Source organism: Aedes aegypti, chromosome 3 (genome assembly GCF_002204515.2).
Source record: "Aedes aegypti strain LVP_AGWG chromosome 3, AaegL5.0 Primary Assembly, whole genome shotgun sequence".
NCBI classification, from domain to species: Eukaryota; Metazoa; Arthropoda; class Insecta; order Diptera; family Culicidae; genus Aedes; species Aedes aegypti.
Window position 1 is genome coordinate 121,723,040 of NC_035109.1, and position 17,334 is coordinate 121,740,373.

Consider the following 17,334-nt stretch of genomic DNA (forward strand, 5'->3'; position numbering starts at 1 on the left):
TTTGCAGTTCGCATTTAACGAGATTCAGTCCTCATGATTAACATTGATTCAAAATAATTGTAGTATGCTAATTAGGATGCCCTATAATGATAAAACTACATAGACCTTAGATTACACCCCCAAAATTTGTTCACTTGGTCCCTGAGAAGCTACAGTTAAAATTTGAGCTCAAAACTCGGCTTCTACGGTGAATTTCACCGTAATCTCAACAGCTGAACAGTACGGTGAAATAAAACACCGTAAATTTGTCGGAATTTTACGGATTCCGATGATTTTTTACCGAATACTGTGAAAATTACCGTACTCCGTTAATTTATTTTACCGAACAGTTCAGCTGTTGAGATTTCACAAAAATCCGTAAAATAATTTTAGTGTGTAGTTCTAGATTAATCTGAAATTTTCACCACAGCTTGAAAAAACTTTAAATTTACTTAACTAGTAATCCATGTTTTTCAGAAACAAACTTTTAAAATATCTCAAATTCGCAATTTTGTCAAGAAAAAATAAGATTTTGGATTTGAAATAATTTTTAAATGGAAACACTTAGAACAAAACGCCCTTCTGAAAAATTGAATTATTAGACACACAAATTTGTAGAATAACATTTTTCAAATAACTGATTGTTTTTAAACTATTTCCAACATAAATTTATGCCGATTTCGGTTTACGCCGGGGTGATACGGGTAGAATCGGAAAGACTTCCGGTTCGTTGCAATGCAGTCAAAAATCTTCTAATCACAAAAAGCAACATACTCATTGACTACAGCGCCAGTTATGGTCGAACATGTAATTAGTCGAACCGTTTTCCCATATATTTGGTCGATTACATACAGCTTTATACAAACTTCAAGCTCAACAAATGTTGGGTGTAAAACCAGATTTTTACAAGTTGATTTTTTTTTTCTATATAAACCCTAATGCTGATACTTTTCCAGCTACTTCTTGGCATTATGTCCCACTGGGACAAAGCCTGCTTGCCTGTCTCTCAGCGGTGAGCACTTCCACAGTAATTTACTGAGAGCTTACTTTGCTAAAGTTGCCATTTTCACATTCGTATATCAGGCTAGGGTGTCTACTCGTATACCGTAACGAAATTCCCTGATATTACCAGGTTTTACAAAATAATTCCAAATTCATGAAGTACTCTAATTTTGCACGGCTAAAGCAAACAAATGACAAATTTGGAAGTGTATTTGATTTGCTAACTATTTACACTTCTAATCATTTTTTTAAAGTATGGAGCTATTTCAATATCCAATATTCCAATATGAAGGTGTTAACAATACCAAAGATTAAGATTTAATCAAATGAATTGTATTTGCCAATGATACTTTTATTTCGTTTGTAAGAACACTGTTCGTGAACTGAACGGAACTTTCAAGTGCATCAATCCGGTTCGAAGGACCATATGTTTTGGGCGGACCCATCTATACAGTCCACTCCCAAGGTTCGCGCCAAAACATATGGTCCTTCGAACCGGATTCGACCGGTGGGACTTAGTATCGTAGTCAGTGCAAGTGGCGGTTAATCCGCAATAAATCTGAGCCCGCCGTGAAAGCCTTTGATTGGCAATAAAAAGTGCAACCGAAATCACGCTCCTATCGCGAAGAGAAGAACCATTCTGCTACTGTTGTTGTGTTGTGTACCAATTTCAAACTCGCGCCGTCGAAACGGCTACGCGTTCCCTGTGTTTGGATAGAAGAAAGATAGTGAATTGTGTGCAAACCTCGCCGCCTAAACGGCCAGCCTATCCAACAAAGCAGCAGAGATAGAGCAAAAGATTGCCGCGTGTGTGATATCGTCGGCATTGTATCGCCGTTGTTCGATCTCCTCGACGGTGGAGTACAGTAATCCCCCCGGTAGTGCGTTCAAGTTGGGCTGCTGTTCGGCGAATTAGTTCGCGAAATTCGGCCGACGGCGATTATTTGAAGAGGCCGTTGGTGAAGTGATTGCAAAAATCGATTGCTGCGGAGTGGCCGACGGCACACATCGACGGGGCCACCTACGGACGGGTGGAAACACACCAAGCGCGGAACGAGTTGACGGTGATCATTGGCGAGTCATCGGTGCAGGCCGGCGGCGAGGAGAAAGCTACGGAATCATCCCGATTGCCGTCAGGGAAGTACTTGCATGGTTTTTGGGGTGGTTGGGTTGCATGAGGGTTTGAGTAGATGAGTAGAAAATTCAATAAAAATTGAAATTCGCTTGAGCGTTTTAATTTCTGGGTTTGTGGCTTGGTTGGGTTGGATTGCCCTTGGAACTAGTGCTTGGCCTTTTCTCTGGTTCCGAAATTGCTGTCATTGTCATCGATTCCTTCTGTCGCTTGTCAATTCGCTGGCTTTCGGTCGGTCGCGCGCGTCCGTTGAGTGATCAATCCCAGTAGCAGTGTCTGCGGTCGTGCGGCGCATGGCGAATACAGTGAAGAATAGTGAAGTGCAGTGATCAAAAACTCTTTTCACAGTACTGCTGGCCAGTGATAAGTGACACTCTCGGTGTGCGAAATTGCACCTGGACTTGTGCTGTGAACTGTGAATTGCCAACCGGCAAAAGTGACTATTTCCCAGCAGTATTGTGAAGTTGTGGGTTACAGAAGAATTCTGTGAAGATGGTGAAGCCTGAAGAGTTCAAGGAGCTGAAGAAGCAAGAGAAGCAGCTGATGGGGATCATCGCTGGGATCGCCCGGTTCGTCGAAAAATTCCAGAAGGGAAGGCACGAACCCCAAATCGACGTTCGCTTAGAGACCCTAGAGGAGGCCATCAAGCGGTTCTACAGCGTTCGGCGGAAGATCGAGCTGGCGTACGAGGACGAGGACGGCGCTGGGGAGAAGATCGCCGAGAATACCCGGGCAGAGCGAGAGTAGCGGGAACGGCAGTTCGAGGAGACCTTCGAAGCCGTGCAGGAGCAGTATTTTGAAATGAAAACTGCCCTCATCCAGCTGCGTCCCAAGGTGGAGAACCCACGGCCAGCCGGAGGTAACAATGCGGCCGAAACGCAACCAGCGTCCCGCGTAAAGCTTCCGGAAATCAAGCTGCCGAGCTTCAGCGGAAGGATCCAGGATTGGACCAGCTTCTGAGACACATTCCGTAGTCTGATTCACAACAACCAGCAACTCGCAGATGTCGACAAGTTCACTTACCTGCGGTCCTCCACCTCGGGTGAAGCACTCCAGGAGTTGAACTCGGTGGAGTTGACCGGGGACAACTACGAGGTGGCTTGGAAGCTTCTGGAGAAGAAATACGAGAACAAGAAGCTCATCGTCAAGGCCCTCCTGGACGCACTGTTCGCCGTTGAGCCGATGCGAAAAGAAAGCTGCGAGGCGCTGAACCACGTCATTAGCGAGTTCGACAAGAACCTCCTCATGTTGAACAAGATCGGCGAGCAGACGAAGGGCTGGTCGACGATTCTCGCCTACATGGTGTGCTCTTGCCTCGACTCGACCACTCTCCGTCACTGGGAGACGCACCACAATAGCAAAGACGTCCCCAAGTTCGAAGATCTGATGAAGTTCCTGAGGGATCAGTGCGCAGTGCTGCAGTCGATCACCCCTGCGAAGGCCCCCGCTGGCGACAACAGCCGACATCGAGTGTCCACGACCCACACGTCATCCCAGTCGCAGCGGCGGTGTGAGTTCTGCGGGGATTCCTACCATATCCCGTTCAAATGCGGCAGACTGTCGAATATGACGGTGGCCCAGCGAGCGGTAGAAATCAACAAGAAGCGCCTCTGCCGGAACTGCCTGACCGCTGGTCACTTCGCTGAAGGATGCTCCAGAGGTTCGTGTACCCGCTGTGGACGAAAACACCACACCCTCCTCCATTTCGAAGGTTCTTCAAGCGGCGGTCGTCAACCGAAGCAGTCTGGTCCTGCCAATTCTCCCCCCTCCGGTACGCAAGCGCCGAACCGATCGAACCCAGCTCCAGCGGCAAGCCAGCAACAGTCACAACAGCAAAACCGTTCGAAACCTCAGGGTCAGACACAGACATCCACTCAACCAGCCACACAAACACAACCCACACAAGCATACCCCGTGATTCGCTCACAAGACACTCACCCACCGCCCACCACCAACTCCCAACCTGCAATTTCCCTTAAATCCACCGGATCGTCCCACAGCGGAGGCACAACGCGACAAGTGTTGATGTCAACCGCGATCGTGAAGGTGGTGGACCGTTTTGGCAACACTGCGTTGGCCAGAACCCTCCTCGACTCGTGCTCGGAGTTTTGCTACATGACCTGTAGCTTCTCCAGAAAGTTGAAGTTCCACGAACAGCGGAATTTCCTGCAAGTGCAGGGCATCGGTAACAGCAGCGTGACGTCGACGAAAGCGGTCGAAGCCATCATCGAAGCCCGAAGCCCATCGATTTCCTCGTTCGGGGAGCGCATGCAGTTCCACGTGTTGCCAAAAATTACTCAAACTCTTCCTCTCAAACCGGTACGCGTGGAGCTGTGCGAGATTCCCACCGAAGTGCTGCTAGCTGATCCCACCTTTGGCGAGCCCGGTCCCGTAGATATGATCATCGGTGCGGAGTTCTACTTCGACGTGCTGCGGGCCGGAAGAAGAAAGTTGTCGGAGAGCGGTCCCACGCTGCAGGAGACCGTCTTCGGCTGGGTCGTGTCCGGCAGAGTTCCGGAGACCACAAGCGTCATGCCCACGACAGCGAGCTACGTCAGCACGACCGTCGATCTGCAAGACCTGATCGCCAGATTCTGGGAGCTGGAGACGTGCCACGTGAACCGAACGCACTCGGTGGAAGAAACGGCCTGCGAGGAGATGTTCAACAAGTCAACGGTCCGTGATCAAGAAGGCAGGTTCGTAGTGACGCTGCCGAAGAAGGAGCACATGCTGGAACGCCTGGGAGAGTCCAGAAACATAGCCATGAAGCGGTTCATCGGCTTGGAGAAAAGGTTCACCATGAACGCCGAGTTGAAGGAGGCCTACAAGGAGTTCATCCATGAATATCTGCTGATGGGTCACATGAAGGAAGTCGACGGAGAACAACCCACTGCCGATCCAGTGTATTACCTGCCGCATCACGCCGTGTTGCGGCCCGATAGCACGACAACCAAGCTGAGGGTCGTGTTCGACGCGTCGTGCAAAACCTCTACAGGGATTTCCCTCAACGACGCTCTGATGGTGGGACCGGTCGTCCAGAATGACCTGATCTCCACCATTCTCCGTTTCCGTCATCACCGTATCGCCGTCACTGCCGACGTCGCCAAAATGTACCGGATGGTCCGTGTTCCCGAGCAAGATCAACATCTGCAGCGAATCCTTTGGAGAGACACACCGGAGGAACCTGTGAAGACGTTCGAGCTGCTCACGGTCACGTACGGCACTGCGAGTGCACCGTACCTGGCCACAAGATGCCTGAAGAAGTTGGGAGAAGATAGTGTCTCGACGCATCCGATCGCTAGTCGGGAGGTCCAAGAGGACTTCTACGTCGACGACATGTTGTCAGGCGCGGACACGGTCAACCAAACACGGAAGCTGATGAACGAGGTTATTGAGCTGACTAACATGGTAGGTTTCACTCTGAGAAAGTGGAACTCGAACTCGGCAGGGCTGCTTTCCAAGCTACCCAAGCATCTGCGGGATGAACGAACGGTACTCGACCTGGATTCTTCGAACGCGACGGTGAAAACCCTGGGTCTACGATGGGACACGCAGGCGGATCACTTCTGCTTCTCGTTCCCCGAGTGGAGATCGAACTCTTCCACTATCACAAAGCGCAGCGTTCATTCCGACGCAGCGTGCTTCTTCGATCCGCTCGGCCTGGTGGGCCCGGTAGTTGTCCAGGCGAAGATATTCATCCAGCGGCTCTGGCTGCTGAAGTGTGGTTGGGACGACCCTCTGGACGAGTCACTTCAGGATCTATGGAAGGAGTACAAACAGAACATGATCGCTCTTGAGTCGCTCTCAATTCCCCGCTGGCTCGGCGTCAGCAACGACTGTGCTGATGTGCAGTTGCATGGCTTCTGCGATGCGTCGGAAGCTGCATACGGAGCGTGCCTCTACCTCCGTTGTACCGCGTCGGATGGCACCGTCACCGTCCGCCTGATCACCTCCAAGTCTCGAGTGGCGCCTCTAGAAAACCTCCAGCGGAAGAAGAAGAAGATAACCATCCCACGTCTCGAGCTGTCCTCAGCCCTCCTGCTCAGTCACCTGTACGAGAAGTACAATCAAGTTCGCCCCAACCTCGCGGCGTTCTTTTGGACGGACTCCATGATCGTCAAGTGGTGGTTGGCGTCGTTACCGTCTCGCTGGCAGATGTTCGTAGCGAATCGCATGTCTGAAATTCAGCACATCACCAAGGACCGAGGCTGGAGTCACGTTCCGGGCACCGAAAACCCTGCAGACCTTATCTCCTGCGGAATTTCTCCAGCGCACCTTCAGTACCAAACCATGTGGTTCGAGGGTCCCCGATGGCTATCCCAGGACCAACAGTTCTGGCCGCACGCCAACAATATGCCCGTCGTCGAATTCGATCCCGCACTGCTGGAGGAGCGACCAACGCCGGCCTTTCCGGCTCAAGGCATACCGCCGAGCGAAATCTTCAGCGAACGTTCTTCGTTCATGGAGCTGGTCCGGATCGTAGCGCTGCTACTGCGATTCAGACACAACGCACAGAGGTGCAATCAGCAGTCCAGGAAAACTGGATGCCTGTCGCTCGAGGAACAGGAACACGCAATCGTTGCCTTGGTTCGCTTGTCCCAGCAGGAATGCTATCCGCAAGAACTGCATGATCTCGCCAAGAAAGGTAGTGTCCACGATTCGTCCAATATCGCTGCGCTGCATCCACGGTTATCTGACGGCGTGATGCGCGTCGGCGGCCGGCTCTCTAAGGCATCGATATCGTCCGATCGCAAGCACCCGTACATTCTCCACCACCGCCATCCCCTCGCAACGATGATTGTGTGGCACTACCACCACAAGCTTTTCCACGCCGGTCAGCAACTGCTGACCTCGGCGGTCCGTGGAAAATTCTGGCCAGTTCACATCCACAGCCTGGTGAGAAAGGTGATCCACGACTGCATCCCGTGCTTTCGGAACAAGCCAAAGTTTCTGGAGCTGATAATGGCCGACCTGCCGTCGGTAAGAGTCAACCCCGCGCCACCATTCATGAACGTCGGCGTGGACTACTGCGGTCCATTCTTCGTGAACTACCCCAACCGGCGAGCAAGTCCTGTGAAGTGCTACGTGGCAATCTTCGTCTGCCTAGTCGTCAAAGCCGTCCATCTGGAGCTGGTAATGGACCTAACGTCGCAAGCCTTCCTAGCGGCGTTGAAAACGCTTCACTGCCCGCCGCGGCAGGCCAAAGCTGATAATGTGCGACAACGCAACTACGTTCGTCGGTGCGAAACGCGAGCTGACCGAGCTCCACCGCCTCTTCCACGCCCAGAAGTTCCAGGACCGGCTGATCAAGGACACTAGTTCCGACGGCATCGAGTTCCGTTTCATCCCTCCCCGGACGCCCAACTTCGGCGGCCTTTGGAGGCGCAGGTGAAGTCCTTCAAGGGACACTTCAAGAAGGCGATTGGTACCAAGGTACTGAAGGTGGACGAGATGCTGACTGCCCTGGCCCAGATCGAGGCAGTTCTCAAACTCGCGTCCACTGACTCCGATAAGCAGCGACCCCAACGACTACGAAGCCCTCACTCCAGGGCACTTTCTGGTCCAGCGGCCCCTGACCGCCATCCGGAACCAGATCTCCAAGATGTTTCCACCAACCGGTTGGACAAGTGGGAAGACGCGCAACAAGTGGCGCAGCAAGTCTGGAACCGGTGGTCCACGCAGTACCTCTCGGATCTGCACAACCGCACTAAGTGGACCAAGCAACGCGACAACATTCGCGTCGGCATGATGGTCCTGCTGAAGGACGAAAAACGCTCCACCACTGAAGTGGCACTTGGGTAGGGTCGCCAAGATCTTTCAAAGGGTCGGACGGCAACATCCGCGTCGTCACGGTCCGCACCAAAGACGGATTGCTTCGATCGCGGAATCTCGAAGGTCTGTCCTCTTCCCATCCGCGACAACGAAGATGCCCAACAACTCTCTAGCGCATGAGGCTTACGCCGATTGCCGCTCCGGTGCTTCGGCACCATCCATTTCTCGAAGTCGTCAAGTCACCCCAAGGGCAATCGTCGTAAAGGTCAAGTTGTAATCGTCCATGCATGTTGTATATGTCGTCAGTCCGTCGTCAATGTGGTGAAGGGTTCGGCGCCCCACGGCGTCGGCGTTGACCGAAGGGTCATCGCGAGAATCAGAAAACACTCTAATCACTTCGTCTATCGCCGGTAGCACCACCGCTACCAACTTTTCCCGGAGGAAGCCATGGTAACCCCTCCACCCCGCCGTCGTCAACTGGTTGGCTCTGGGCTTGGCCAGCTCATCCTGTCGGCCAGCATCCCGATGGCTCGAAGCGACGAAGTGATGGTCACCCGACCACAGAAGCCCTCCGCCCGATCCGGACACTACCAACCCAGGCGCACACTCCACGGAGAATCGTCAGGCACCATTCTTGCCTGGGTCGGTAAGTTGTTCCGGTTTTACAGAAATCTATGTCAGCCCACTACATCATATCTTTCCCGAGGAAACCATCACCACCCGAACCACTCCACGCACCACGAAAGACGAAGGAAGCCAGGCATCAGCCGATGCGCTGGTGTACACGGTCGAGACCCGACGAGACTCTACCGATGAAGCCACCCGAAGAAGAAGCCGCCGTGCGTCCGGCACGGCAATCCCGAAGAAGGTCATCCCTAACCCCAAGGCAGCGCACGTGAGCCGTAGCTCGACGTGTGTCGGCGCTGAAGGCGCCTTAAAGCAGCCGCAGCCACTCAGCAGTTCCCACCCCCTCGCGCGAGTCTGGCGAGGTCCTTGTCGACATGGGTCGGCGCAGTTTTATTCTAGTATTAAGAAGGGAACCTTGATTCCAATTTTGTATTGTTAAGCGTTAGTTGTGAAAAGTATGTGTAGCAATGTATGTTAGTCTTGTTTGAAACTCGTCTGGTTTCAAGGCGGGCCGGCATGTTCGGTCCAATAACTAAATTAAGAACCACTGTTGATCTCTTTAGATCACTTTCGATCTAGCTCCCGCTCGCGATAAGAGCTATCGGATCTCGCTTCCCGAGATCCACCCGAAAGCGGGTCTAATGTTTGTGTATATTAGCAATAAAATCAGTTTTGCACCAAACTTTCAAAACAGACAAGTTGTGTCTCCCTGTCGGTCCGCGAAATAAAGTTGTTTGAGTCCCAGTACGGCCGCGTTGTGATTACTTGTGGAGAAAGGTCAGTGATCGGAGGTCGAGGTCCAAGGACCTCGGGAACACCCGTGTTTTGGGCGGACCCCATCTATACAGTCCACTCCCAAGGTTTCGCGCCAAAACAATGCTTCTACTCAAAATTATTTTAGTACTGCGTTCTCGTGCAAAAAAAAAGATCATGCACCATTCATTTCCATGGGTCATTTGGATACTTACCTAAGACAGCTTCATGGGCACAAAAGTGAAACATTATTTGGATTTGTGACAATATTTAAAAATAAAACAAAGTTTAACCGATGTTTTTGCAGGTACTCATACAGTTCCGACCTGCAAAAAAGCCTAATTTTTTTTATCGTGAAAATGGTTGTTACTTACAAAATTCCATCTACTACATACTTGATTAGGTATATTCCCATCTAAATTAATACAAATAATCCGTAAAACTTTTGAACCCGCAGATATTTTTTGTATATAGTAGAAACACGGATGATCAAGCCGGTTGCCCGACCTGTTATAAAATGTAAAATGTGGCAATTTAGATAAATGATGAATTGTTGCATTTTACTTGAAAACGTCCACGTATAAATAAATCATAATTGTTACGACATTTTAGATTTAAAGTTGTTTATATTCCAGAATACTTTTGAGTTTATTTAACGATTGTTTCCCATGAAATCTCTCTAAGAATTTGCGCAAAGAATTCCTCCAAATATTGTGTACTGAATATCTCAAAATAAAACCTGGATTTTCCAAAATCTATCACAAAAATAACCTCCGAGATTATATATCATATATTACTTCGGGTATTGTTAAACTAAGTTCTAAGGCCTCTAGGGTTTTTATCCGGTGATTCTGCCATCGGTTTTTCTAGAACATCCTCCAAGACTTCCGTTTAAATATGTTGGAATGTTTAACCAGAAACTTCTCAAGATGTTCAAGAACTTCCAGAATTTTTCTACAAAATGGTCCTTCAGAATTTCTTTAAGGTTCTAACTAGGAATTGAAGAAGTTTTAGAATATACTAAATTATTGCTCAGATAATTTAAAAAAAAATCAAATTGAATTTCTGGATTATATCCCGCAGGATTTTGTGAAGAAACTTATAAAAAAACATCGGATGAAATCCTCTAAAAAAAAACGGTGTAGGAATAATCGGAAGATTTCTTGAAAAAAAAAATGTGGTAGTGTTAACTGGTGTAGAACTTTAAATATACTTCTGAATATTCTGAATATTCCAAGGTGATTTTTAGGGAAATTCATTGAAAAAATGTTTGGAAGAACTTCAATAATTCTTAGATGAAATGCTGGAGAAACCCCTGAAAAAAATTATAGAAAATCAATAATGAAACGCAGGTCAAATACACGGAATCATTGGAAAGGTTGTTTAATAGATTCACTCGAATAACCTTTAGAGGAATTTTTGGAAAGAACCGTAGATGAAAATTACTGGAGGTTGTAACATTGAACTTCATTTATTGAAGTACTCAAGAAAGCAGATTCTGAAGAAATTCCTTCGATTATCCTTTGAATAATTGCTGAAAGAAGTGGTAGAGGAATTTCTAGAAGAATTTCTGCAGATAACCCTTTATTAGTTTCTGAAAGTATTCCAGATGAAATCTCTGAAGAAACCACTAAGATAATTCCTGAAGCTTTTCTCGAGAAAAATGAGTACAAATGTTGCATCATAATTCACTGCAAGCAAAAATAAGGAAAAAAAAATACTTTAGAGACCATTTTTGCTTTAAATAGAGACTTCAGAGAACTTTGATAAAAAAAATGACTTTTATAGGGACTTGCATAAAAATAGAGACCAAGCCTCTAAAAGAAACCTGCTACCATTGCTAGATATATTAATCCTTCACTGGTTAAATATAAATATATTAAAAACATCAAACAATTTTTTGGTAAGGCGACAGGATCCTAACAGCTCAAATAGCGTTTTGATAGCGGCACAGCCGAGTTTTTTTTTTTTTTTTTGATGAAGGTAGTTTTTTGGGGGTTTGACGCAAAAATCCTTTGACGTGAACATATACTACCATGAATTACTGCCTCAAAACAATTTCCATGATTGTGATCGAAAAGTCCCTGATAATTCCAGTTTTTTTTTCAGGTTGATTAAAATTCCCTGATAATTCCAGGTTTTCCAGGTCTTTTCAGGTAGTAGAACACCCTCTATATCGTGTGACTGGCACGATGAAACGCTCTGCCCAGGGAACTTAAAGAAACTTCTAATACATAAAGATCCTGAACCGACCGGAAATCGAACTATGACACCTTCAGTGTGGCATTAATAGTATATTTTGTTGTTGGTAACGGGTCACTCAAGGTGCATGTATCGCTGTTCTTTAGAGTTTGACTTTTACGCATTATAGTGACTATGTTTTAAAATGGTATATTTTTAGTAGTTACGCCTATTTTTCGATGGTGAAAGTATTAATAAAATTATTTTAAAAAAATACTCGGCGGAATTCCAAGAAGGCATCTGTAAGGGATTCCAACTGGAGCAATTTGTAGAAATTTTTGTATGGAAAGTTCCTATACGAATTCTTGATGGATTCGATCAGAAATCTCTTACAAATACTTGAACAATTTCTTAGAGGAGATCACAACAAATCCATGTAAAACTGTTGACATACACTAGAAAAAAAATCCTACACAAAACTTAGGATATTTAGAGAAGTTGTGGAAGAATCTATAGAAGAACGTATGGGGTAAACATTGGAAAAAATCCTATTGTGATTCCTGCATTGAATTCTTGGCGAAGTCTTAAAAGAATCTCGGATTTCTTAAGAAATTATTTGAATAGTGCATAATGAGATCATGTGATGAAATGAACCTTTGGAAGGCATTTCTAATTAAATTCTATTATCCTATAAAGGATCGCTGGTGCAATCCATTTAGTAATTTCGGAGACGAACAAGCAACGGCATAGAGGGCACCTCGAAATTATTGCACACAAAGTGTGAATAGCTTTAAAAATCAAAGTTTGCAAATGTTAGGTAACCGGTATAATAACAAAAAGTCCTAAAGAGATCCTTTGGCGTAAGTCGAAAGATTTTCAAACCTCTACTGTAAGAATATAAAAAAGTGATAACATTATTTTTTGAGCATAAAACCGCTTGAGCCATTATTGGTACACGTGTTCCAGTAGTTGCACTAGTGCTCCAGTAGTAGTCGTTCTGTAATTATGCAAGGAATTTAGACAAAATAGTTGATTTCTTAGTAGGTTTAGCATTTTTCTCACGAAGCAGCAACTAAAAGCTTTCTATACATCAATTAAAAGAACTGGCGTGCATCAATTGGACCCATTACTGAAACACGAAGTGAAGGAAGCTATTTTTTTGCGAAAATTTAATTATTTATATGACTTTCTGATAAGATAAAAAGCGAAATTTGGCCAATCGACTAAAACTAGAGGCGATCTATCCACCAAAAAATAGTGCATGTCGTTTCATAATGAAACAATATACGTTTTATTCCATAGTCCAATCTGGTACATTACAACCATTGGTAACCGGCACCCTTTTTTTTCGGCTTAATTAAATTCGTAGAACCTTCAATAAGAACTATTGTAAATTTGAGCTTAAGCTTGATTGGCCGCTCGTGATTGCTACTCCAGTATCGCTAGATCAGCTGCACAGGAACCAACCAGACGACTTGAGATGAACAGACCTCTCAGTGTGGCAGGTGATCTTCTAGTTTTAAGACAACAATGGCGCATGTCACGTCAGATTGTAAACAATGAGGGGACAGGGGAGGAATTGAAACTGGCATTTAAAACTGGCTCACTGCAGATCGTATATCCCTGGCATCTACGCCTCAAAAGTGTCCGAGCTTACGGACTTTTCCCCTATAGATCTGTAAAGGAAATTCATGGAAAAGTACTGAAGAAGATTCTTAGAAAATCTATTGAGAGGACTCTTTTGGAACCACGTTTTCTCATGGATTTCCTAGAATATCTGGAGCGTACACTTGGAGTAAACTCCTGTACTTCTTGGAGTAACTCCTGAAGGAAATCATGGATTTTCTGAAATTTCTGATTACATCTCTCTAGGAATCCCTAGTGCCAATCCGTATAGCATTAATGAAAAACCCCTCTGTATGAGTTTTGGGAAGAACTAATCGAGGAACTTTGGGCAAAATTATCTGGTGGATTTGTTGTTGAGGGAATTCATTGAATTAATTTTAGTGCAGTTGAAGCTACATTGTGACATAAAAATAGTATTGATCGACACAATAGTTATTACAGTTGTTTTTTGGCTCTCGTCGCATTCAGACGCAGCAGGCAGCCGGTTCATGGAGTGCTAATGAATAGCCCACGGTAGTTCTTTTCGCCTTTTGTTAAGCAGTAGTGTGCTTTGTATTTCGTTTCGATATAAGTTCGTTTCTTCTTGCCATTCGCAACACAACAGAAGTGAAGTGCCTGGACTCCGATATCATGGGAGATGGGAGACCGTCTACAAGATGAGGGAGGATAGGAGTCTGTGTATTAAGTTCAAAAAACACAGCCGCAATGGAGGAAGCTCTACGGTCGAACTTGGAAATAATCATGTTTAATTATTCCAATGGGAAACGGTTGATGTGCATATGTTCGGCCCGCCGGAGCCCGTTACGTGCGGATTTTTGACGTTCCTCCGGAGGTGTCTGACGAGGATCTACGTTAGTACTAGGATCGTACGGAAAAATTGAACGAGTGACTCGGGAGAAGTTTCCACCGAACCTAGGCCTCGATCATATGTACAATGGTGTACGAGGCTTGTACATGTACATTGAAAAGGATATTCCTCTAACAGTGAATATCCTTCAATGGAAAGGGAAAGTTTTTATGGGAACTGAAAAACAAAATGTTTTTCGTACCAACAGGAAGGCCACCGTAAGAACGCCTGCCCACAACGGTGTACCACGGAGCCAACAATGAGAGCGGAAAGCATGCGGAAAAAGTATTAGCACCTATGCTGGTGCGGTTATCCAGGGTGAGAGTTCAGTCATCGAACAGGAAATAATTGAAGTTGTGGACGAGAATAAACATTTTAACATAAAAACTTCCCTCAAATGAGGCGGAATCTGGTGGCACTGATGGTACCATGATCGAAACTTGATGGCTTTATTTCTCCAAAAGATGCAGCACAGTATGATGTTTTGATGGTTAATACCGTTTTTTTGCAAAATGCACAGTTATCACAAACTGTACCAGATAAACAAACAAAAAGAGAAACAAAAAACGAGAAGAGAGCAAACAGAAACCAGGTGATTGACTGTTTAACGATAAACTTGCGACGATCGACGCGCCACCATATTTCATATAACGGAGGTTATTAGAACTATCTTGGAGGTGATGATTTGGAGGTTATTTGGAAATTTGGAGGTTAAAATCCCCTCCAAACACTAGCGATTTTGCGGTGGGATGTTGACGTTTGATCACGAATAGAAGTTTTTAACTGGTTGAGAGCAGTGCTGAATTTCGAAACTTTGCACGACGTCATTTCGATGCCATGGTCAGCAAGTCATTTTATTTTTCTGCATTCATCCGCTACCGCTTACCACACACAGAACGAACGGTAGACTGAAAAAAAAACTGTTTAATTAAATTATATCGTCTGACACGATGACATTTGCCATAAATCAAAGTTTTGCATTGAATTCAGACATATCGGATCATAAACAACATGAATAGTTGAATCTTGCTTGTTTATGTCGAATATGACACACATACAGTGAAAGCAAGCGCCTTTCACGGAGAATGACAGAAACAAACAAAACCGTAACATTTCCTTGCAAAGTTATCGTGGTCAGAAGCATTCAATTGACATTTTTCTTTCCGATATTCGTTTGATCGCTCGTGTTGTGAATGTTTGAGGGAAACGTTGCCAAATATCAGCAAAAACGTGTCGACTACAGTGATTGCTTACAACTTACTTACTCTCAACCAGTGTTGAGAGGTTTTTAAGATAATTCCATCATTAACATTTTTCTATTAATATTTCTAACAGTGTCTGAGATTTCCTAGTGACATTAGGAAAAGAATTACTGCGCGTATTAGTGCAATGCATTTTTTATGATTTTATCTAGCAAATTAATCAGAAATTAATTTAGACATTTATCCGAAGCTTCGTTAATATGTTACTCCAAAGATTCAGGAGTTCATATAGTGATTTTTATGGATATCCTAAGAAATTTCTCTGAGAATTTCAAGGATGCCTACAAGAATTCAGAAAACACTTCAGATAATGCATCAGGAATTTCTTCAGGAAATCTTCCAAAGCTTCTATCAAAAATTTCTGAAGGGAAATCCATGTTGTTGCCATTGATTTCAATTATTGTTATACTTATTATATTACATAATAATAATTTCATCTAAAATTTTCTTCAATAGGTCAATTTATATTTTTTCCGGAAAAAAGGAATTTCTTGAAAAAACACGGAAAAAATCGGCGTATTGGGAGATCTGGAATAAACCTTGTAGATTTCCTTCGAAGAACTCCTGCAGAAATCGGTAGAATAAGAACAGGGGAAATCTAAGGTAATACCTGGGAAATTTCTTAGAGTATTTCCTGTAGAAATTTGTAAAGGTAGTTAGCGTTGGAGTTGCTGAAGAATTTCTTGTGAAAAATACTGGGGAAATACCCTTAGAGAAAACACTGGAGTTTTTTTTTTAGAGTCGGTGGTGAAATCTCTAGAAGTTTTGCTAAAGAGATCCCTGGAGAAGTTCTTTGAAAGTATTCTGAAGAGACTTCCAGAGAAGAATTCTTGAGGCTTTTTCATCGTAAAGAAATTACAGAAAAACTTGTGGAATAACCGCGATCAAATCTCTGAAGGTACCTCCGGAGCCTCTATAATTTTACTGAGACCAAATCTCTGAAAAGATACCTTCTACGTTACCGTTATCCAAACTCACTTTTTTAACCTGTGCAATGTGCGACAAAGGAAAAATTCATCTTAGGGCCGATTTCGTCACTTTCGGTTTAAACCGTTAACCACGTTTACCCATACGATTAAACTAGGTTTGAGCGCTACGCGGAGATGGAGAAACCGTTTGTTAGTGTTCTTTGCATTGTAGCGCTACTTACTGCTAAATACAAAAAAATGTTATTTTAAAGATTCCCCCTTGACGACAGAAACAACTGCCGGAAAATTTGAGTTCCTCTGTTTAAGAAATTATAAGCATCTATGTTAATCAATAAGTCGAAGGTACACATTTAGTTTTGGTTTACCTCACAGCTCACACCAATAATAAAAATGAGCAAGGTTTAAATGAGCCCCACTAACAGTACCATAAATTTATATTAAAAACAAACATATTATGTAACGACATACAAACCAATTCCCAAGTGGTCAAACCAACCTAGTACCTAGTGCCTACATCACCATCGTATCATTGATTTGAATGGCCACAATGATGCATTGAATTGATGGACGACAGTGCAATGAAGCGTAGAATAATTGAACTATAGTTAAATACATATAGTGCCCACCTTGTCTGCCGGGTGCAGAAGAATGCAGATTGGAGGAGCGGCTCGCGTTGGTTCCCATCACACTCGGAATCGGAATAGATACCACCTGCCTGGATAATGATCGCACTTCCTGCGATGTCGCCGAGGGAATCCGGGTACAATTTCTTGATAACACTATCAATCGTCCACACGCACCTCTCGAGCAGGACACCTTCAACGGGAACATGGTTTCTTACGAGATGTTCTTATAATTGTACAATAAACTGGTTCGATAAGCTGAATAATATTATGAAACACGCAATAGAATCCGGAAGCACATAAAAAGTGGCCCGCAAAGCGAAAAACACAAGAATAACTTTTTCTCGCAAACGTCATCAGCAATAAAATTAGTGGTTCGGTTCTAAAGTTTCGACTTACCGAAGTCTGGCGGTGGTAGGATAAAACTGAGAATTCACTTTATTCACTGTTATATTAGGTGCTTAATCAATAGTTTACATAATAACAACTATTAAACACTTTTAAATAATGATTATTTTCTCTAATTTCCAAATCACTTTCTAAGCGGCACGGCAAACTTTCGGATTGTTTTGACTCCGACCTTTGTTGACAAAACACGCAC

The 17,334-nt window shown here is 44.8% G+C and overlaps 1 protein-coding gene across 4 annotated transcripts in view; it reads right to left on the bottom strand.

Moving 5' to 3' along the window:
- The window catches only part of LOC5575301 (methionine-R-sulfoxide reductase B1), a 40,468-nt gene extending 23,134 nt beyond the window's left edge, over positions 1–17,334 (bottom strand). For 2 of the 4 annotated variants that reach the window (XM_021853857.1, XM_021853856.1), the window contains exon 1: positions 16,737–17,062. In XM_021853857.1, the coding sequence (XP_021709549.1) occupies positions 16,737–16,941 (205 nt within the window). In that variant the 5' untranslated portion in view covers positions 16,942–17,062. Of the gene's footprint in view, positions 1–16,736; positions 17,063–17,132 lie in introns of those variants that run through there. The other 2 variants (XM_021853858.1, XM_021853860.1) reach the window with 2 other exon arrangements.